Source organism: Stylophora pistillata, chromosome 2, assembly GCF_964205215.1.
Source record: "Stylophora pistillata chromosome 2, jaStyPist1.2, whole genome shotgun sequence".
Classification (NCBI taxonomy): domain Eukaryota; kingdom Metazoa; phylum Cnidaria; class Anthozoa; order Scleractinia; family Pocilloporidae; genus Stylophora; species Stylophora pistillata.
The window spans coordinates 9,579,701-9,603,080 of record NC_142520.1 but is presented as its reverse complement, the minus strand read 5'-3'; the positions used below and the strand labels follow the sequence as shown (position 1 = coordinate 9,603,080).

Sequence of the window (23,380 nt, the reverse complement as noted above, 5' to 3'; positions counted from 1 at the left end):
CATCTCCATTGCTCCCCCCTGACCATGATTTGTATCCAGGATTCCCGGTTGTGTTTGTGCTGGTGTCACAACCTTCGTGTCTTGTGTCAGCTCTATTTACCCCTCCTCCGCCTCCAGCTATTATCAAAGGTGTGTTGGCTCCTCTCACCACAAACGTTCCTCCACCACCTCCAGAGGAATGTTTCCCCCACTTTCTTCCTCCTTCCTGACCAACAAGTATCTGAATGACTTCACCCTTGTTTAAGCAGAACGTTCCAATCATTCTTGCTCCTCTTCCTCGGTACTGAGTTCTATTAGGGTATGATTAATACCCTCCTGCAGCTCCTATTGCTTCTATTCTGTAGTCACCAGTGCGCGGCACAGTCCACTGTTGAATACCGCTGGACAGTGTAACTTGTCCGTCATGATCTTGGCCTGTGTAATGACTGCCCAGCGTTGTTGGACCAAATCTTCCATTGGTGTTGAGGTTTGTAAAAACGGCATTAAATGCTGAAAGGAAAAAGTTAAATTCTCCACATCGATATAAACATTATGATAATAATTTTATTTTCCCTTGTGACGAAAGCTTTCGCACCCAAACTGGACTTATAACAATAGAGGGGGTAACTTGCTTTATAGAGCGACTCTGCAGCGAGAACGGGAACTGGTCACAGGTGATCTCTTCGAGCGAGCTTTTACGGTGGTCAAGGACGAGACAATCTTTTGGTTCCACTGTAACCTTTTATTCTAGGTCAGGTGATCAACTGACATGACCTCTAGCGTACTCAAGTTGGTAATCAACGATGTAAATGACGATATATACATGCATACATACATACATACATAAACTTTATTTCCATTCGGATTAATGAATAGCACTAGATGTGCTAGAATCTCCGAGCATATAACTACAAAACAAATTACAATAAGTTTAAAATCGAAAGACTCATATAAAACCTCATATAAAAATGCTAATAATTATATACTAATCCCCACTACATATATAGCTCCTAATGGCACGTTTAAAAGCGGCTAGAGTGTCTGACATTCTTAGTTCATCTGATAAGCTATTCAATGCAGAGGCAGCAAGATACCTGAAAGAGTGAAGTCCAAAAGTTGTGATCTACATCGCTGGTATCTTTAATTTCCTTTTACCCCTTAAATCATACGCACTTTGACTGCGCTTTTTGAGAAGTGATGTGATATACCCAGGAGCCATGTTTTAAAGGCCTTTGTAAACCATAGTCAATATGTCCTGGACTCTTTCATCTTTTAGTGATACCTTATCAAGCCTGTTCAGTGAAGCTGAATACGAACTTTAACTGTCTCCGAGGACTAGGCGAAGCACTCGCTTATTAACTATCTCTAGCTTATTAGAATTCCGTGCTCCACAATAATGCCATGCAGCACTACAGTACTGAAAGATAGGTTGTATAAATGCCTTGTATAAACGTAACCGTATGGATCCAGAGAGAAGCTTTCCAAAACGCCCGATGACCCTAGACTGGTTATTGATCGCATATATGGGATACATGCTTCGAAAAACTAAGTTTTGAGTCAATGTTAATTCCTAGAAGATCGATATCATCATGCTGCTCGATTCTCACCCCATCAACTATAATTATAAATGAAAAATTAAGAACAGTTTCTCCGAGTATGAGAGAATAAAATTTACTTGGATTGGCCATAAGACCGTTATTCCTAAACCAATCGACAGCAATCGATAGTTCACTATTCACTATTCACTCGGATGCGGGTGATCCGCATCCGAGCTATATAATTGCTGATCATCAGCGTATGCATCAAGCTTAACCTTTGTAATAAAATAGAAAATATCATTCAAGAATACGTTAAAAAGTAAGGGTCCTAGGACACTTCCCTGTGGCACATCTCTGTAATTATGCTTCCACGTAAAAAACTCATCGCCAATCTTTACCCTCTGTTGCCTATGCTGAAGGTAGTCATTAAATAAAGCACAACCCTGTGTATCTAGGCCGTACGCTCGCAATTTAGCAATGAGAAGATCGTGGGAGAGGCTATCAAAAGCCTTTGATAAGTCCATTATTACAACAGCTATAAGCTTCCCGCGATCTAGACATTCCTTCCAGTCCTCAACAAGGCGTAACAGCGTCGTATTGCAGCTATAAACTGTCTGTAGGCTGAGAGAAAATCAGAGAGAAGGCCCTGGAAATGATTGAGTAACTGCGACGAAAGGAGCCTCTCATAGATGTTGTTTAAGGCTGGGAGAAAGGTGACAGGTCGAAAACACTGCTTATTCATATCCTCCTCAGTATTTCTTGGTAGCGGAGTGACTTGTCGCATTTTCCATACTGACGGATACTTACACTAAAATTTTTTTGCAACAGACTGCAAAATGTCCGATCTCGCCGCATGCATTACATTTCTTGCCACGGGCAGGACAGATCGGGTCGCGTGCCATGTGGTCAGTGTAATTACAGCTAAAACAGCCTCTCACTTTTGTCTCCTGAGAACCACCGGTCGGTTTACCGGGCCTATATCCTCTGCCCCTACCTTGTGCTGTCCCTTTTCCTTTTCCTTTGCAATGAGATCGGCCGGAAACAGCATTTACCTGACCGGATGACTGATCCATAGCCTTGACCTGCATGTTTACCGCTTCCTGCACATGAGCCAAATCTTTTAAATCTTTCAGAGTAACATCTGCTTTCTCAAGGAACTTACGACGAAGACTTGGATCCTTGCATTTCTCAATAAGCTGATCTCTTATCGCCTCGTCGACATTTTCAAACTCGCAGGAGATCTCTTTCTGCCTCAACCGACAAATAAACTGATCCACCAACTCTCCTGACGCCTGCTCCATTTGCCTAAACTGATGCCTTTTGAATGGAACATTCAACTGTGGTGCGAAATAGTTATCCAATAACTCCAAACTCTCAGCAAACGGCTTGATATCCGCACCGGTCAATAACATGTAATAAAGCTCTTGTAAATTCAACCTTCCAGTATGCAACAGCAATCCAGTTTTCTGTTCATCCTTCGTAATACCTTTTGCCACCAGATACAGATTAAACGAGCGTTTCCACAGCTTCCAGCGAACTTCAAGTGTTTTCGGATTTTCCTTTGGATTGAATGGAGGAAGGCTGGCTACATCAAGAAGAGGAACAAACGCTGCAGCTGGCGAAGCCTGTAAACTTGAAGTTGCACTCGAACTGGTTCCACTGTCCACCATCTTCTGAGAAAATGGCAAGGCTTTCCGCACAAATGACTTCCAAAAATATCCTCTACCTCACAAAACGAATTGAATCCTCGTCGCCAATGTAACGATGTCACTTGGATGGCCGCACAGTAACCCAGATTAAACTATAAAACGAAACCAGTCTTTATTCATCCACCATGACAACCGGAAAGCATCGCCCATACAAATATCCATAATCCTTTGCAATGTCTCAGAACTTCGGCTAGGACAACTTCCGGTAGGATTACAATCAAAACATTACACTGCTTACAGTCTGTATTCTGTTTAACCATTTCATAAGAGTGGCGCAAGTCTCTTCAATTGAGTGAAAAAGTCACAAAGCCGCTCTTTACCTCACAAGCGTAGTCACTGACCACTCACGAATTGCACCCTTGGCTAGGAAATTGAAATCGTATCGAGTATACAAAGTTAAAGTGAGTTCCTTTAGATCTCTCGAACTTGTACGTATCGCGTTTAAAAACAATTACAAGTAAAAGAAGAGGTCTTAAAATCTGCTAGATAAATTTTGTTTATGCTTTCTGGGAAGTTAAAGAATTTCGGTAGGTTTCCTACAAATGAATAGAAATGGTAGGTCACAGACTTAGATTTTCAGATAATTTACAATAACTGAAAATTTGAGAGTCTGTTTGTAGACCTTATGTCCTGCCATGGTAACCGATATGACAACACCACTACCCTTAAAGTATTGCCCAACAATATTGTCGCAAAGATGTTTATAATTTTCCCTCAAGATTAAAGCTCTTTTGTTGTAACCTTTCATGGTTTCACAAACACTACGACAACGAAACCATGGAGAAAATGTCCTAAGGAAAATTCCAGCCACTGATGGCCCCGTAACAAAACGTTGAGAAGTTACAACGTCTAATGAAAAAGAAAAATGTCCCAAAACAGCCGAGATGTCTTATCGGTTGGCATGCGGTGTAATCGCTCCAAATGATCCGGACAAGCTGTACGAGGCACTGGTAACGGCAACAGAGCAACGGAGTTCACACGACATACTTACATTAACAACTGCATACAAAGAATATACCGACAAAGAATCTAAAACTTCAAATTATTAGCCTGTATGTTCTGAACTTGAAGAGCTAAGGAATCATCAAAAGCCTTTCGAGAAGCTAAGTTAACGGTAAATAAAGAAAGTGAGACATCACTATTTCACTGTTCACTGTTCACTTAAGGAAATCTGTAATTTCTACAAGCTCCCATTTGAATATAGAGATTCGAAAGCTATTCTAATATCAAAACTTAAGGACTAAAAATGAGCCATGAATGCCAGTGCTCAGTGGAAGGATGGTTACACCATCAAGCAGTGTTGCAATGGACTTTGTTGCTGGCTATAATAGCCACCATTTTGCTAGAAGGAAGTATATGTATATATATATATATATATATATATATATATATATATATATATATATATAGCGTAGAATACACACACAAAAAAAAAAACAAAACAGTTTAGTTGTAAAAACCTTTGTGCTTTTTACATTTTTACATACTTATATATAATTGTGCAGGGTAACTGAAATGAAAAAGAAAAGGTGTCCTGCATAGCAGTCTTTCAAATTTCTCTCTTTAATTTAGCCAACAGGGAGTCATGCAGAGGCGTGTGGTGAAAGCAACAAACAAATTAGAAGCAGAGAGGAGCTTATTTAGCCGGCTTTTTTCATGTCTTTGTATGAAAAAAAATGTACAGTAAAACTGAAGATGAAAAGAAAAGGGTTTAGTGATAATAGGTCAGAGCTGAAACTAACATGGCTCACTTGACAATTGTATGTGGAGCTTATAAGTGGAAAACACTAAAAATTGCACATGGCTAGTCTTATTAATACCATACATAAATGACATTGGTTACTGTTTCGGAAAATCATATGTTAGAGTCAGCAAAGCGATGATTTTGCATACATTTTTGGGAACAGCAAAAATGATATAGAACAAACATTCTAAGTACAGTGTTCATTGCGTGAAATGGAACATAAATAAAAGGTTGCGGTAAAAAAGACGCCTTATCTTATTCTACTGAAGACAAGCAAAAAGTAATATGGGTACCCTGCTTAAAAATACATCAATAACTACTAATTAATACCAGTTCTAATTTAAAGGAAAGAGTTATGAGAATAAAATAAAGGTAGTCTGTACCACGAAGCATGCTTTCACTGTTTAGACGGAGAGTCCTAAAGTTCTTAAAGCATGTATTGGAATAACTTATGACGATAGCCCCACTCATCCCACCCCGCGCCGTTCTGTTTTTACTCAGCGGCTGGTCAGCGGTCCGTTTAGACAAAATCAATGGATTGTACCCATCATCATTCTTCTCTCTAGGAAGGAGGGAAGGGGAACGAGGAGCTGTGCAATGCAAAACCAGATCTACGGCTTGTTAATCAAGTCGTGTTAGTAGAAACGTTTGTGTCTTAGATGTGATAGTCGGAGTACGTTATAATTAGGATTATAAAACTTGTGTTTCTACAATGTTCATTACCAGTGCAGTTATGTATATCCCCGGTGAATCCACGTTTACAAATGCACTTGAATGATCCCTCGGTGTTTTGGCAAACGACGTTTTCATTGCTGCAATTGTGGGTATCTGTAGCACACTCGTCGATGTCTAAAATAAAGTCAATAGACCTTTGGTCAAAATACTGAATTACAAAGGTCGCAGGAACTAGGGGGGGGGGGGTGGGGGGAGAGGATGTATGACGTGCAATGCTATTTGTCGCCAGTGGTGTGTGAAGAAGCAAGTTAGAACAAAAAATGCGAGGCTTTAGAGAGGATCATTCTTCGCTCCACTTTTCCCGGCACGGAATGCCTGTAATAGGCTGGGGTGACACTACAGCTTGAAAACATAATGGGGCTGGCTTGAGATCCTTTCTAAAGAAAGAGCAAGGAAATTGAAATTACGCGTCATAAGTAGAGCCGATTTTGAATTATAAACCATCCTAGGGAATAGGCTCCCATGTTGCAATGAACTACAAAATTAATTTTTAATATTTTAAGTCTTGCCTTTTTCACAATCATGGCCAGTGAACCCAGACGCACATAAGCATCGATATTGTTTTCTTGTGAATCCCGACTGACAGGTGCCGTGGTTTCCGCATGGAGATTTAGCACAAAAATTCTTTAAAAGAAAAAGAAAAAAAAAAAAAAAGGAAATGGGATGTCACAAGTAATTATTCAATACCTTAACAACATTCTCCGACATCTCCCCGAGAACTTGAATACAAAAAGAAAAAGAGAATCGGAAAGGGATGCCTGTAGATAGGATTTAAAGAGTATAGTGACGTCCCTAAGAACAACATCTAGGAACCCCGGTCATAGCTCAATTGTATCTTTCTACCTGTTCTTAGCATCTCCCGGGCCATGAAATTGATCTAATTATTGCGACTGTTTTTAAGCTTCGAACCAATGGAATAAAAATGCCTTTTGCAGAAATGCCTTAAAATGACCATTCCAGTTATCTTTTCTCCCGAGAATTTTCTTATTAGAAGCGTGGTTGTGCTTTCTCTAATAGAACAGCGATCAATTGTTTACTCAAGGCAGGTGAGCATGGCTCTAAAATGAATACGACAAGGTACTCGCTTCTGTTAACGGTGTTGGGTGTCCGTCCTCAAGGCGCTCAAAGGATTTTTGTTTTTGGTCATTTCTTATATACAAAAAATCCGTAACGACGCTAGCAGGTGGTTAAAATTATGTAAAAATAACAAATAAAGTATCCCTCAGCTCTCATGAATGGCTTAAAATGAGAGAGGTGCAATTGACATTTAATTAACAGCTCGTCTATGTACCTTAGTTCCATGGTACACATAATTCGATGCTTGTACCAGATCCTCGTCATACTCTTTAGCAGTTGAGTTATTCAGTTCACAGTTGTGTGCTTCTGCCCCATTTTCTCCAAAATAAAAGTTAACACTGACGCAGTTATAGTTCAGGTAGCAACGGTATTCACAGGTGTCCCTGTCAATCACACTGATATTTGCTATGGTGTGGTTAATAAGACGTTCTCCCACAAAGAACAGGGTCGATGGAAAGGCTAATATACGGCATTGATCTAAAAATTCAAATCATTAAAAGTCAAATAGCGTCATGGGTTCTAAAGGTCTAAGTTGCCGTTAAACTCGTTTTCCGAGCGCTTGGGTCTTGCCTTGATAATTATGACATATTCAGTAAGATACCAAGATCAAATTCTATATATATATATATATATATACATATATATATCTCCTTTAGTTTTTTTCGAGAGAAAAGATCTTTAGAAAAGGATTGTATGGACAGAAGACGTGTTATTTGGCACGTTTATCGATTATCCTTTGATTTCCGGAACATTCTTGATTAGTCCTTTAGGAAAGTTCTAGTGGTTTCGACATGAGCACGTGACTTCTATTTATAGAAACTCAGGTTGTTTACCGTAAATTATATAAAATTCTATGATGTAATTTTACTTAAAATAGTCGTGTTGTGGACCTGTAGAATCTTCTAGAAAGATTGTAAGCAACTATATAAGAAGGTGCTGTAGGTTGTTGTGTTTTGGAGGAAAAAAAAGAAAAAGAAGAGAAAAAGATGAAGGAAATAAAGGAGTTAGCGAAGACAATTCATTTCAAGGTTTATCCCGAAACCATTGTATGATCTCCAAGAGCCAAAAAAGTTTTTTTTCTTTCCTTTATATAAATGCAAACAATTTTCACGATGACCTCTGCTGAACCAGCTTACATTAAACAAAGTACATATCTTTTTTTTCTTTTTTTGTTTTTGTTTTTCTCATCTCGGTCACTTTCGGCGGGACACCTCACACAAATAGCTTCACAGTCGTTAAAAATGATATCGACAAAGTGTAGTTTTAACGAACCCAAACTCCGAAGAAAATTTGATCCAGATAACTTTGATAACTTCCATCAATGCTAAATAGTAAAAGAGGCAAGAAGTTTCAGTCTTGAACTCCCAACTTGTATGCATTATGACAAATCATATTATTTTCCTCGCTCATCTTAAATGTTATTATGCGCGCGGTAATTGCAAGTCCTGCCTAACTCCTAATGGGCCACCATGGTCTACATCTCTACGTATGCATGGCCGGAACACGACGTGTGCACTTCTCTTCAGCTGGCAAGTTCCTGTCTGGCTTAGCCGAGTGGTTTCAAAGCTCTCAAGAATGTTTTGTATGTTTCATCCCGATTGAGATACATCCTTTTGAAGCTCAATTTCAAAAGTAAATATTTGCATAAAAAAAAAAAAAAACAATGATATTTTAGCTCTGTAAACGGACGAAAATAAGTTTGGAGTTAACAATATTTTATTCCTAAACGCGGGACGAGTTAAGGCCGTAACGAGGAAACTAAACTTTCTTTACTCTTCCCTGAAATAGTAAGAGTTATTGAGTGTTGTTGAATTGATTATTTTGTCATAAAACCTTATGATTTTCAACATAAAGCCACACATTCTCGTAGTAAATTATAGCCAAAAAAAAAACAACAACAAAAAAAAAAGATTCAAGCATGCTAAACGTACTACGCGGGCGTCGTAAATCCGGGAGATTCGCTGTTTTTTCGCTTCCGAGCAGAAAATTTAGCACTTGTTTGGAAAAAGCCTTGGTCTTGAAATATCTCTTTCCCTCACCTCAAGCAGCGCTTATGCTACTCTCGTGCAATGAGAACTTCCTCTTGCGTGCATCCGTTGAACGATATACACGCGCCAAGCACGATCATTCTCAATTTTACGTTAAGATCTTTATTCCGTTTTAGTCCTGTTTTGTTTTTCTCATTGTCCATATCAATTAAACCTCATTTCGATAAAACTTGTCCACGGTGGATCAATATCCAAAAAAACCCTTGGAATCCGCTATTGAAGTAAAAATCTTCCCGTTGCTTCATTGTGCATCGGTTTTAATTCAAATATGAAAATGCACTAATAAAGAGTTGTGAAATATAACCAATTTCAATGTGTTCATGCTTAGACATCCACGTCGTTCATCTCTTCAATTAGTATAGCCACCTGTCAAGTGAGAATCCGGAGTTCTGATATTTCAGACCATTCGCACTTAGTTCCGTTTGCTTTATTTGAAATATAATTGTTCTGTCTGCGTTGAACAATTTTCTCTCTGTTTTCATTACCTTTTAAAAAAAACCTTACTCATTAGGCTTCCAAAGACTGCGTAATACCTAACGCAGGAAGGTTGCTACGACGACTGAAAACAATATGCCTCGTGTGCCGATTGGTATATGTTTAACACATGTCGGAAATATGTTTATGAAGTGTATAAATTTTATTACAAAAGTTTTCTTCAAATAAAAACAAATGATCTCAACTAAATATGACACCAGCGACTAATTATGTACCAAAGAGAGGTCGTTATTCCACTGGAGAATGTAAAAAGAAGGGAGGAAATTTTTCGAATTGAAAAAATTTCTTTTCCAACTAGTTAATATAACAATTTCTATTTCCCTGCGTTTGAGGCTAACTAGAGGCTCTTCCTTGGGTTCGTGCGAGCACCAAACAAATATACGGAATTTGCGAAAATATGTTCATTAGTTTTTGGTAGTCTTCATAAAACTTAAGTGGACATTAGAGTGTCTCAAAAGAATTCGATGGCATAAGCTGTAAAAAAGATAACCAATTTGGTAACTGCTGACATTGTTCGGTCATAACTAAAAACTTTGCAGACTCACGTTCGCATATTGTAAAAAAAAGAATCTAGAACATTTTTGAGCGAACAGAAGGTGACAGCGCACTGAAATGGAAGATGAGTTTCAGTAGCCATCTTATACAATGTATATATGAAGTTCATATATTTTGAACTGCGGTTATAGATACGTATGATGCACGATCCTCGCAGTAGAAAGCGCTATTTATGCAATAGCGAAAATCAGACCTGAAAAAAATCAGGCCTGTACGGGATTCGAACCACTGACCTCTGCGATACTAGTGCAGCGCTCTACCAATTGAGCTAACAAGCTAACTGGGAGCAGGCCGTTTAGTTGATTCGTAATAAACCCGTGAAAGTGATAAATGAGATACAATGAATATATGAAGTTCATATATTTTGAACTGCGGTATTAGATACGTATGATGCACGATCCTAGCAGTAGAAAGCGCTATTTATGCAACAGCGCTCTCTACTGCGAGAGAGTACTAATGTGCTCTCTACTACGAGAGTGTACATTGTACATTATGCAATGTGCTCTCTACTGCGAGAGAGTACATTGCATAAGTAGTACTCTCTACTACTTATGCAATGTAGCCATCTTGTCAGTTAAGCCTCTATATACGAGAATTTTAGTCCTGGAAAATGTGCGTTTCCATTGTTTTTTTTTTTTTTTTTTAATAAACTGCATAGCTGAAGAATTAAGAGCAGAAAAACAAACGTTTCTTGTAAACAAATGCAATTTTAAAACATACCATCTGGGCAGAACTGAAATTGTCCGAAGGGAAGCAGCACAGAGATAAGGAACAAGTGGGGAAAAACTCTCATGTCTGCCAAAAAACAGCAGTAAAGAAATCCTTTCGATGTTTTGAAGCTGTTAAGTAAACTGAGGAGCCTAACAGAAGTTTGTTGACAGAGATGTACCACCAATTTAAGGCTACGCTACCCTAGAAACGTGTTAGCCAATAACATTTGGCCGTGATATATGAAAGATGTTTCACCGCCCGTCACAGAGAGGCTGCGAGATTAATTATTGTCTACTGAAACAGTTAATTTGGTTAGTTTTCTCCTCTCTAGGGAGGCTTCTTATCTTCTTATAACTGTTTTAATAATTATAAGCAGCATCAATTGACAAAACTTTGGGAAAATGCAAGCTCATGAAAAGGTTTTATTTATTTATTTTTTTTCTTTTTAAGATTCAAATTGATACCTCTGTGGTATTTTGACCAGAGAGGGATTTTAAAAGACAATTTCAGAGATCATGGCTTCAATGAGGTAGACCTTTTTGTAGAGTGTCATTCGCAATGAGTTATTTTTAGCCTGATTTTCACCTGCATTCTAAGTATTCTTTCCTACAATTAAGTGAGTTTTTGATATTTAAATTAAATTCGAAGAGAAGGTTTCCCCTAATTCCAACTGAAGTCTCCATATTTTGTCTGTGAGATGACTAAGTGCATCTTTTAACTTGTAGCAAGAGAGAATTTCATGAGCGCGCTCGACACTTTAGATCGCTGTCCACACGGGTGGTCTAGCCAGAAATCAATTTTAGCTTGCAGAGACACGAAAAAGTAAGATTGGAAAACAACCAAACTAAAAAAGGTAAACCTTCTTTCGACGAGAATTCGAGAGGATCGCCCATAGAGAGAGTGGCATACATTGCCAAACCGAAATCTGGTTTATAAAATAATATCTACCACAAAAACTAAACTTGTTTAAGAGATAAAAGGTTTAGTAGAACTTGTCAGGTGATCTGTCAAGTTGCCAAGCAACAGTAAGAATGGGAGCCTCAAGCCCATATGAAGACAATTTTCGAAAGAAAAGGCTACTTTTTGAGATCTCATAATTTAATATACTTTTTGCCGGATGATGCATCCTTCACTTTGTAAGTTTGCTAAACATTGCTTATGTTTTTCTATGCAAATCATCTACGTCTTGAGTCTTATTTCTCCAAATTTTGCAACCGACAAAGTTTTTATCAGCAGATCGTTAATGAATCAGTCTTGTGAAAGACATAAAACGAAACTTATAATTTCACCGCAGTAAACACCTTTTTTTATCATATTACAGTTGTGATAAGAACTTCGAAAAACCTATATGTACAGACCTAATCGAGTGTTGTTGCTCAGGAAACCTCATAACTGAAGTTCATCTTGTTTTATTTTAATAATGTAGTCTTTAAGTCCCGACTTTTTCACATTAATTTTTAAAATAGAAATTTCCATAATTATTCTCAAAGTTGCTTTATATAACAATATTACTCATTCTTATTATTCATGTCAGTTAACCTTGTTCAAGATAAAACGTCTACACATGGAATAAGCCTTAGAAGTCCTTTGATTAAACTCGAAATCTTCTCTTTGCCTCACTGGATATGGGCGATAATCGAAATATGAGAAAGTCATTGTAAGTGTTTCCATAGTAATTGCATAGCATCTACAACGTTTATTGGCGTTCAGTATCAAAGTTATTCCAAGTAAAACACGAGATGGACTCAATTATTTACGCATGCGTTTCACAGCGCATCGATGATAGTTAGAATATTTCTCATGATTACTGTAACGAATGAAAAGGATGAACCACAAGGATCTTGAATTGAAGGTGAAAAATCTCCTCAAAGTGATAGCAGACAGTGTACAGCAATTATTCTGACAGCCTCTAGCTTGCTAGCAGGCCATAGTTTGCGTCTACAAGCGCGAGACTCAGCGCGGCGAATATTCGGTCGCCATTTGAAAGCGCGGGGAAGGGAGGAAGTGGAAAAAAACACCTGCCCGAAACCCATCATTTCTCACCAACCGCTCCCTATACTCTGCATGGTATCCCCGACATGTCACGCATTCTTGAAGGAAGAATCAGATGCAATGAAATGGAACCTCGTGTCTAAAACTTACGAACGTGTCATACTGCCAAAAAAAGTATTCACGTGTCAGGGGTGATCGCGGACGGTACGGCGCAGTGACACCAAATTAAGCGGTAAAAAATCGACAAATAAGCTGGAAAACGAGGAGTGTATAAACAGGCTAGTCTTTCGATAGGGAAACACGAACATTTCAACGAAAATTAATTTTTGATCCCCATAATAAAGGAGTACAGAGGCCTTGAGTTTCACGACATAGAGAACAAAACTTTGTACGAGTTATGTAGTGAACTTGGTTTTCAGTTGACGCATTTATCTAAGTTATCCTACAGAATTTGCAGGCCACGAGGTCGCAAGTAAAGAAGCAATTATCGCTTTTTCAAAGATTGAAAGTCTGTAGCAAACGCTGCACTCAAGCTTTACCAGTGCTGTAGAAACACCTACTTGTACAAGTTGGTTGGCAATAATACAATTTAAGAGGAAATCCGTGCAAAAATCAAACATTGCATTGCAAAGTTAAAAAACTACAATTCGCTGTTCCTTGCATACAAGTATCCTTTAGAAAGTATGCAATTGCTGAAGTTTTTTCCTTGAAAACATTATTTGTTTCAGAAAAAAAGAAAACGCTTCGTTTTCAGTCCCAGAATCGATTTGGTGACACCGAACAGGTTTAAAAACGTCATGATTCGCTCGACTCGCGTATTCAAACAATTGTGCTATAAAAAGCTATCATAGTTCCAAGTGGTTGTACAGCTTGTCACAGTCTAAACAGTCTATTCAAGAGAAGTCAAAAGCTTATGGCTCTCCCGTGTTGCGTAAAAGGGTAGACGAAAAACAATGACGATTTTGAGTATGTGCCTTTGTTCAGAATTTCGTAAGATTGCAAATTGCAATTATACTAGAGTTGATGATCTTTCAAAATATGCAAAGTTGAGTTTGGGGAAATAAGTTTGGGATTTTTAAAATTTGTTTGAAAATCGTGAAGAAAGACATAAAATCACGCCATCCTGTTGTGTACATGTGATCATCAAGACATTGATATAGTAAAAATTACCACGACTCCGATGCATATAGCAAAGTAAAGATAATAACCTTAGCTCAAATATTATATTCTTAGCTGTTCGCAACAGTCCAAAGTTTTTTTCTGTTTTGTCGTTTTCTCCATTCTGTGGTCTCGATCAAGACAGCCGCAAAAATCAGTGCAAAATCAATGCAAAAATCAGGTGTTGTTTGTTTATTACGTCTCCGCGTCCCTGCGCGTCGCTGAGTCCCGACTTCCTCGCTCCCCATGTCTCAGAGTCCCGGCGTCCCTGAGTCTCCAAGTCTCCGAGTCTCCGAGTCCATGATTCCCACTTCCCTGAGTTCCACGTCCCTGAGTCCCACGTCCCCGAGTCCTGGTCGTACTTTTGGTCACAGCCTGATAAAATTCCACATTCATTTCCCAAAAAGAAACTTTACATATTTTGAGAGATTGTTACCTCGGGTAATGTCATTCTTAATCTTACGAAATTCTAAACAAATGCACATGCTCAAAATTATTGTTATTTTTCGCCTACGATTTTACGAAGCATGGGAGAGCCATGACTTCTATACTTCTCTTGATTACTCAGATATACCTAATGTTTATGAAACCGTGGTATTTAGACCATGGCAAGTTGTCCAAAATATTGGAAGTAGGAGAACTTTATCTAACGCAACAGTTTTGACAAGCGAGTGAAGTGAATCATGACAAATTTCAACCCAGTTTGCACTTGATTAGGATCGCCAAATTGTGCCTAAATTGAAAACGGCTTCCATCGTTTTTCTCAGAAATTAATAGATATTTCAATTCAAGGAAAAAACTACATGGTACTTATGTACTTACTAAAGGCTATGTATATGCAAAAGACGAGTGAATTTGATTTTTTTCAGCTTTGCCGAAGACTTGTGATTCTGTTTGATTCTTACACGGATCTTCTCTTAACAACGAGATGACTAGTTTGTTCATGCTTTTCCACAGCCTGTTAAGAGCCCATGACTGCAAATATCGAGAATCGCTGGCCAAGCTGAAAAATCGAAAATTCTGATAATTTTCCTGGAAAACTGTTTTAGGGAGATATATTAGAAAAAATATTTCAAAGTCTGAAAAATCAAATAATTCCGAGAAAATGGGGAAAAACGAAAATTCGGGTTTTTACCTAATTAATTATGCAAAAAAATACATTAAAATTGAGCAACTTTAGTGTGCTAGTACTGAAGGAGGATGTTTCGTAAGAAATCGGGGATGTTTTTACTTGAAAATATAATTCATTTGATTTTTATCTATGGCACTTTTAGGAGCTTTGGTTTAATTCTAAAAATTACAAGATATTTTTTAACAAAGTACTCTCAAAAACTTGTTGCAAAAAGCGAAAATTCGAGCAACTTCAAGCCTTCAAAACGCGTCTTGGTATGTTAGAAATCATGTCAAAATGCATGCTGACACAAAGTTTGGTCCTTATAATAAAATAATGTGAAATAAAAGATTTGGATAATTCAGAAGAGTGCCGGAAAAATACAAGAGTTACGACGCAATGTGGCCAAGGTCATGAATTTGCATGATACAAATCAGTTCTAGAAATCGTACATAAGAGCTACGAAGTAAACAAGATAGTCAAAGATGGTTAAAACAATTATTTGATATGGAAATGAAAGGAAATTATACAATAAAAAATCCATAGACATTGCTGAAGAGAGCTGTAAATTGATGTGTAGATACGAAATTTTCTGTTAATTTGAATTGCACAAGACTTTGTTATTATTGACTCGCTATTTCAACAGCACTACCTACACTAATTATAGATAAGCGCCGCTGTGTATTTCACCGCTTTTGTTGAATAGGTGTTTATTATCGACATTATTCTTAGATGAATAGCTATGTTTTCTGCAACTGTGATAATATTTCTTTTGAAATATCCTGCATATCTTGAAAAATGTTGTGCGAGTAAACAAACAAAGTCACGCAACACCGCAAGCCTCTGCTGTGTTGTTTTTCACCTAAGATAACAGCCCAACTATTTTTTATGCTATTTACTCTTATCTATTTCGGAAAAAGGGCCACAGTTCTGTCATAAAAATTGATAAAAAGGACTTATGTCACGGTAACAGTTATACCGTGTTGCAGTCTGGGCGATAATTCTCTATGATGTAATCACGGTCTTTTTCTTAAAGGTAAACACGTGCGAGGTTTTTCACAGAGCATAAAAAGGAAACAATATCATTCTGTAGCTTTGCTTCTCTTGTTGGGGGGTAGGGGGAGGGGGCTTGTGGTACAAGTTCTGGGATTCGTGTAGTGACTAGTGTTAGACAGTCTCGGGGAACGCGAAACAGTTCCCCCACGCAAAAGAAGATTAATATCATCAGTTTACTGAACAACTTCAGATTTTATCCTGGTGGAATGAGGGTGTGGCAGACATTTGAGAAAGGCCCCGGCAAATGCATCTCTTTAGAAGAAACAAATGGTAAACTTTACGTTATATTCTCTTTCCAGTTTCTAGCTATAATGTAGCATGATCTCTCTTTAGTTTTGAGACTGAAAAATTCAGCGAGGAAAAGCTTGAAATCAAGATCACTTGAAAACATCAAACCTGGCGCCAGTTTTTGTCATAAAAATTTATTTCAAGTTTTTTTTTTTTTTTTATTTCGAACGCTATACTGGAAAAAGAAACTTTTACTTCATTTAGGTGGCAGTGCACAAGCTGCATCTAACGCTATTTTCGCTGTGGGAAACGCACCAAATCTCGCTCTGGACAATTTTTAGGTGTGTTTGATTTTGTCGTTAACCATCTTTCATGTTATTATTTTCCACAGAACGCGATTACCAAAATATTCCCTTGGCGAATTTAAAGAGATCGCCCCGAGGAGAAAACTTAAAGAGCCTACTAAATGAAGCCTACTGGCCGTGAAGCGAAAGGCGATGTTCAAGTGTTTCCACGTCCAAAAGAGGGCGGCACGCGTAGTTTCCAAAGGCATTTTTCTCTGGAAAAGCATCTCGCGTTCGGAACATACACAAAGACGGTTGAAAGGGAGATATTTCTTGATAAAGCGAAGGTTAAATATGCCGCAAGGCTCGAGGAAGGTTCAAGTTCCGGGCCAACTATTCCTCTACGTCCTGAAACCTGTCCTCGTAGCACTGAAGGCTTCGCTTTCAAACAAGTTAAGAAAGCTTACCGCTTTAACGAAAAGCAACGAGAATATCTGACTGTTAGATTTACCATCAAACAAGAAAGTGGCAAAAAGGTCGACGCGGAAATGGTTGCAACAGAAATGAGAAGAGCAAAGGGATCGAAAGGGAAGCGCTTGTTCAGTGTCTCCGAGTTTTTGGCGACTCAACAAGTAGCTTCATTTTTTCCAGAATGGCACCAAAAGTGAAACAGCAGACAGCCCTCTGCGCACAAGCTGTAACTGAGGAAGATCTGGTTGCTATGGAAGAAGAGTTTAATTTGTCAAATGCTAAAGAGTCTATTTTTGAGCAGTTAGATTAAAATGTAACCTGGGTTTGATCAGTGAAAAAAGACATCTTACATCGCTCTGCTTGAATACCTTGTTAACTGCCGCTCATGCAGTTTAACAGGCAAATGGCAAAGGGCTGTATCAAAAAAATTGAGTTTTATATGAAAGTTGATATAAAATGGGGGCCACGGAGCATATTTTAGATCGGAGGAGCTATTTTAGTTCAAGCGTAGTGTGAGTTCATTGACACCAGCTTATCAATGAGGGACCTGGGGCCTCCCCTCCGAGGGGAGCCTCCTTTTGTCTGTTTCTTAGTACGCCTTTCTTGGTTCAGAAAGACTGCTAGATAGGGTGTCCTGGGATATGCTCCCCCCGCAATTTTTGAAATCTGGAGCTTCTGAAATCACCGGAAACGCGCGTCAGTCCCAGGAAAAATTTGTCAACTTTTTTTTTTAATTACAGAGATTAAAATAAATAATAATGATAATAATAAATTGTTCTTGGTGGGGCTACAGCCCACTCAACCCCATAGCTCGGCGGTCCCCGTTTTAAAGGCGCAAACCGGAAATGAAAAAGTCCCCTTCGAACTGCACTTGGCAGTCAGCCTGAAGTCAAAAAGGATCAGGCCGGCTAGATGTTGTTCGATAAAGACTCATTAAAGAGTTTATACAAATAATTTAAAACGAGATATATAGGACTGGATGCTTTAGAATGGAGTTTTGACGAAATAAAGGATCGTGTCCGCTTTACTCGGCAACTTCACCTTTGATCCAACGTGACAATTGTCACGCAATTGAAACATTTTGCTTTTCCTCAAGACAGTATCGAGATAAAAAACAAAAACCTCATTGGCTTGAAAAAGAATTAAACACTATTAAATACTGGTCATTATTCTTGTACATTTTATGTTGAAGCCGTCAAAAGAGCCCTTCCTACACCAGAACCGTTAGGCGGTACGATTTCTACAACTGGTTTGCATCATGCAAATTCGTGACCTCTGGCCACAGTGTGTCGCAAAGCTTTATGTTTTGCCGGCACGTTTATGAATTACCCAAATTTTTTATTACATATTATTTTAATATAAGGACCAAACTTTGTGCCAGCATGTAGTTTGACATGATGCCACACACATCAAGACACGTTTTGAAGGTTTGAAGCTGGTCGATTTTTCGCTTTTTGCAACAAGCATTTGACAGCACTTAGTTAAAAAATCATGTAAATTTTAAAATTCAACCAAAGCTCCTTAAAATGCCACATATAAAAGTCACATTAATTATACTTTGAAGTAAAAACACTTCCGATTTCTTACGAAACATCCTCCTTGAGTACTAGCACGCTAAAGTTGCTCAATTTTACTGTATTTTTTGCATAATTAATTAGGTAAAAACCCGAATTTTCGTTTTTCCCGATTTCCTCGGACACATTTTATTTTTCAAACTTGTAAATATTTTTTTGAATATATCTCCCTAAAGGAGTTTTCCAGGCAAATTATCAGAATCTTCGATTGTTTTAGCCTGGCCAGTCACGGCCTCTTAAGGAAATATATGACTAGTCTGTTCATGCCTTTTCCACAGCCTGTTAAGGAAATTGAAAGGACATCTTCTCCCCTTGGTAGACTTATCATAGCTGTTTCTTGTTCTGTTTTTAAAACCACCGTTTTTCTCTCAAATTTAGAGAAGGCAACTCTCCTCTTACAACACCCTTCACTTCTTAATTTATAACGTGACGAGCTTTTGCTATCAAATTATACCTTATTTTTCTTTTGACACCTACTCAACCAATTAGGAACCACTTTCGGTGACAGTAAATCCAGGCAAACCTTTAAATCACCCGCTGTGGTCGCTGCATCATTTGTTATAAAAAATGCGCCTTCCATCGACAGCAGCGAGTAAGAGAATCGCTCAAAACCAAAACACGTGGTGCACGGATTAGATATCAGCAATGGAAAGAGGAACTAGGTACTAATAATCATAATGATAATAATAAATATGATAATGATAACTGTATTCAGTAATAAGAATAAGATAAGAACGGGCGTGCAGTATGTAGAGTTTTTGTGAACAAGACCTTTCTCGGAACATCGGGGAGTAGGTCTTAAAAAGTTGTTAACTCTCGAGTTCACTAAAGAAGTTCTCAATATATAAAATAATCTTTCTTTATTATACTTTATTCATTGGAAGAGAAACGTCGACCAGTTATTTACTTACGTGGAATAGCAAAAATACAAAGGCTGAGGTATATAGACTGCCTCTATTAATGGTTCTGCGTGTCCTTGGAACGCTGAGAAGATTTTTATTGGGATTTTATTTGTTTTAATGACATTCGGATGAGCCTAGCAATAATTAACAAACATTAGATACATTATCCTGTTCATGGATATAGAAAATATATGTTTACTTTTGTTAATCATACCAATCGCACTGCAGTAATGAAGATTATCATTAGTAGCCCTAACGTTAGGTCGGAGGGACGGGGGGAGAGGGAAGTAGCTATCGAGCGCGCCACGATCGGGGAAAGGCATCGTGACGACTAGTCTCCCTTGCAGCCCTTTCCGACGTCGTCACGCAAACGAAAACTCCCCCACCAACGGCTGCTCACATTCGAACAACAATCCTTTCCGGAAATTGGCCAATCAGCATTTACTTACCATATTCTGGAAAGCGTTCGCGCCTCAATAATCAAACCAATCATAGAGTTCGTATTATCCGAGCGTTGACACTGACAAAATGAAGACGTTTTCGACTTAGTGCGAGATACTTTTGGTATAGAGTGCTTCAATTCGCATCAGAGAGAAGCCATAACAGTAATTATAGAGGAGAGAAGAAATTTTTTTATAAAATTTGTCCACAGAATTTGGGCAAAGAAAACAGCGATCATTATCTGATATTTTCTTCCGAGTTTCGATGACATCAGATTCCATCTTTGGAAACTAACGCTAACCCGCTTCCTGTGAGTTCGCGGGAATAAATATATCGCGTGTTCATTGGTTGTTTGTCAGACAGTAACTTTATTTTGATTGGATAATACATTACAATGGCAGAGGAATGTCGTTCGAATGTGAGCAGCCGTTGGTGGGGAAGTTTTCGCTTGCGTGACGACGCCGGAAAGGGCTGCAAGGGAGACTACGTGACGACTCTCGAACTGGCTTTGTCTTCTTTCTTTGATTACTCGAACCTCGTTCTCAGGGTCTCTGAGGGAGAGAAGAAAGACCCTGGTTTAGGCTGGTGACGTGTCTTCCATATTTTAGTAGATTACAAATCAGCGGTTTGAATGGGGGGGGGGGGGAGGGCAGATAAGTAAGAATTTATCCCCACTTAGTCCACTGGCGAGCGTAGCTTGACGACAATCAAAACAAACTCTACCTGAAGCGCTTCGAAGCGAATGATGTCAACCGAGAATATTCAGGAGACGCCCATAAAGATCAGTAAATCTTCCACTACGATAACATGAATTGTTGCAGGGCTTTGTAAATCAGTTGGAGGCGTATCTTGCTCAAAGAACATTTATGCAAAAGGAAATCACGCAGCGGTCGCCGCTGTCGAGGACATTTATGGCCAACCGTTGAGACAAGAAAAATTTTTGCAATGAAAGACGCTTCAAAAATTTTATTTCCTTCAAAACGATAATAAGTGAAAGTCAGAGGTCTTTCGAAACGGTAAAGCGATGTACAGAAATATCACCAGCTGTCCCACACACCTTGGCCATGAGTGCGAGGGAATCTGAGAGAAGACGTCGCGGTCTAAATTTCGTAACAGTACCAAAGCAAGTGCAGTCTTTTCCTGGAAAGATGTAAACAACTGGATCTTCGATGGTGTTTTGCCAGATTTGTTTCTAGTCACGTTTCGACGGGACCAGATACCTCTTTGCAGCTTCCGAGTTGCAAGTGTTTTTACGAAAGGTGATAAGTTTCTTTCAGAATGAGCTACCTTCGATCGACTCAGCCACTGTCGGATATGTTTGTGAAGACACTGGCCATGACCAGGAAAATTCGTACACACAATTTCTTTTTTCTTTGTGGGCTCGTCTAACTGATCTCTCTTTTTCTAGATAATTTGGTAATGTCAACTAAGTTGAAATAGTAAATTGGCGACCATAAAGAGTTAAAAAGCTGACATAAATTAATGAATAAACTTTAATAATTACTCCTGTACAGGCTTTTCAGCAACTATTTACAATGGTAGACAATTTACAATCACAACTGAACAACTTAAAATAGTCTAATAAAAATGAAGAAAAAAAAATATACATATATATATGTCCAATGGGTATCACACAAAGACTATTAATTGGCCCTTCTTAGGGAGTCCTTCAAAGAATATTTCAGTGACCTTACTGGAGAGAAGTTCACTAGGTCACTTCTCAGGGAATTTAATAGTGAAACTGCTCTTTAGGAAAAGGTTCGTTAGCCGTTAGCGGACTTATAAAAACGGATGTGAAGTTTGTTGCTATGCCGCGCGGCTCGATCATGTATGGTGGTGCGTTTTTGTAACTTGTTACCTAAGTAGTCGGGTGCTAAATTATTGGCACTCTTATGGGCCATAACTTTATCTTTAAGGTGAAGTGTCTGGCTCACTGACAACCAGTTAAGTTGGTGCAATAGGGGAGTGACATGTTCGTGCTTCCTGGAGCCGGTGATGATCCTACTAGCAAAGTTTTGGATCAGTTGCAGTTTCTTTATATTAGTGGAGGATGTATTTGACCACACTGTTGAACAATAGAACATTTTGCTGAATACCAGTGATGAAATAACAAGCATTAGTGTTTCCTTATCGAAACTGTTTTTAATTCTGTTGATCTGGACTAGTTTTGATAAACAAGAAGAGACTAAGTAAGAAATGTGACTATCATAGGTCAGGTGTGAGTCAGTGATCACACTCAAGTCTCTTGCTGAGTCAACAGGGGTAAGAGACTTCCTGAGGAATAACATTTCGAGTGTTAGCCCTTCGTCAGAGCGAATGGAGGAATTGTGGGTTGTGTTTGGATTCATGTTCAGAAAGTGGAGCTACGCTACCCCTCGTCGCCATGTGCCCCTTCGGGCACATGGCGACGAGAAAAACACGAATAAATTAGTAGAATGAAAAGCGTTCGCTGATACCTGTGGGATTAAGAGTGTGGATTTGAAAGATAAACTTTTGTTCAAGAGTTTTGCGGTTATCCGAGCTACCTAAATGCAAGGAAAGACCGCAGATTGCCATATGTTGCTTAGAATGATTAGGTAGGTTTAAGTGTCTAGCGACTGGTTTTGATGCGTCCTTGTCATTCCTTTCTACATCGCGGAGGTGTTCTCAGAATCGGTCACCTAGTTGTCTTCCTGTTTCGCCGATGTATATCTCTTTGCAATACAGAGAATCTGTTCAAGAAAACCAAATTTAATGATCAAATAATGTTTTGAAATAAGCTCAGCCATTCATAAATTTGTACAGGGCCATCTTCATATGAGTTGCCACAAGTCAAACCGGAACAGCCTTCCCCATTACAATACGAGCCTGCTCCATTTCCAGCTTGATCTCCATAGGTACCACTACCTCTCCCAGAGTATCCACCACCTCCACCTAATACGAAATTATCCTCTGATCCCCCCCACCATCACCAAACCCTCCAATTGCTCCTGGTGCAGGGCCCCCGTTATTACCGCTATTCATTTTTCCGGCTTTACCTCCGACCCAGGCTTCGGCACGTGACTTACCTCTTTTCCCCATGGGAGGGGCAAGTCAAGCACAATCCTTACCAAACCAACCCGCACCTATTCCTCCATGGTAGCTAGCTCCCTCACCGTTGCATTCACCTGGCTGCGCTTCGGATGAGTTCCATCTCGAGCTTGTGTCAATATTTTCCCCACACTACTGGTGCCATTTGATCCTGCCTGACCATCCATAGCATTGTATCCACCAGATGCACCTCCTCCAGCTCTGGCAGCCAATAACAGCACATCATCGGTAGTATAAACAAAATCTCCTCCCCCTCCTCCAGTGCGAGCATTGTTCTTCCCAGATTTTCCAAGCTGAGCTGCGGTTTGGCTAGTGTTTTGTCCGCCCTCGACCTCCATCTAATCTCCTCCTCTTTGTCCCACCACAATATTTAGCACAGTTGCATTACTTAGTCTGAACTTCTCTTCTTTAAACACCCCTTTTCCACCATAATATTTCCCTGGAAAGTATCCATAAGCGTACGAATGGGTTCCTCCCCGAGCGCCCCAAGCTTTGATGAGATA

The 23,380-nt window shown here is 39.0% G+C and overlaps 1 protein-coding gene across 1 annotated transcript in view; it reads right to left on the bottom strand.

Moving 5' to 3' along the window:
- The window catches only part of LOC111346231 (uncharacterized), a 190,575-nt gene that overhangs the window by 104,870 nt on the left and 62,325 nt on the right, over positions 1-23,380 (bottom strand). The window contains 1 exon segment of the mRNA XM_088749243.1: positions 5,694-5,819. Within this exon segment, the coding sequence (XP_088605369.1) occupies positions 5,694-5,819 (126 nt within the window).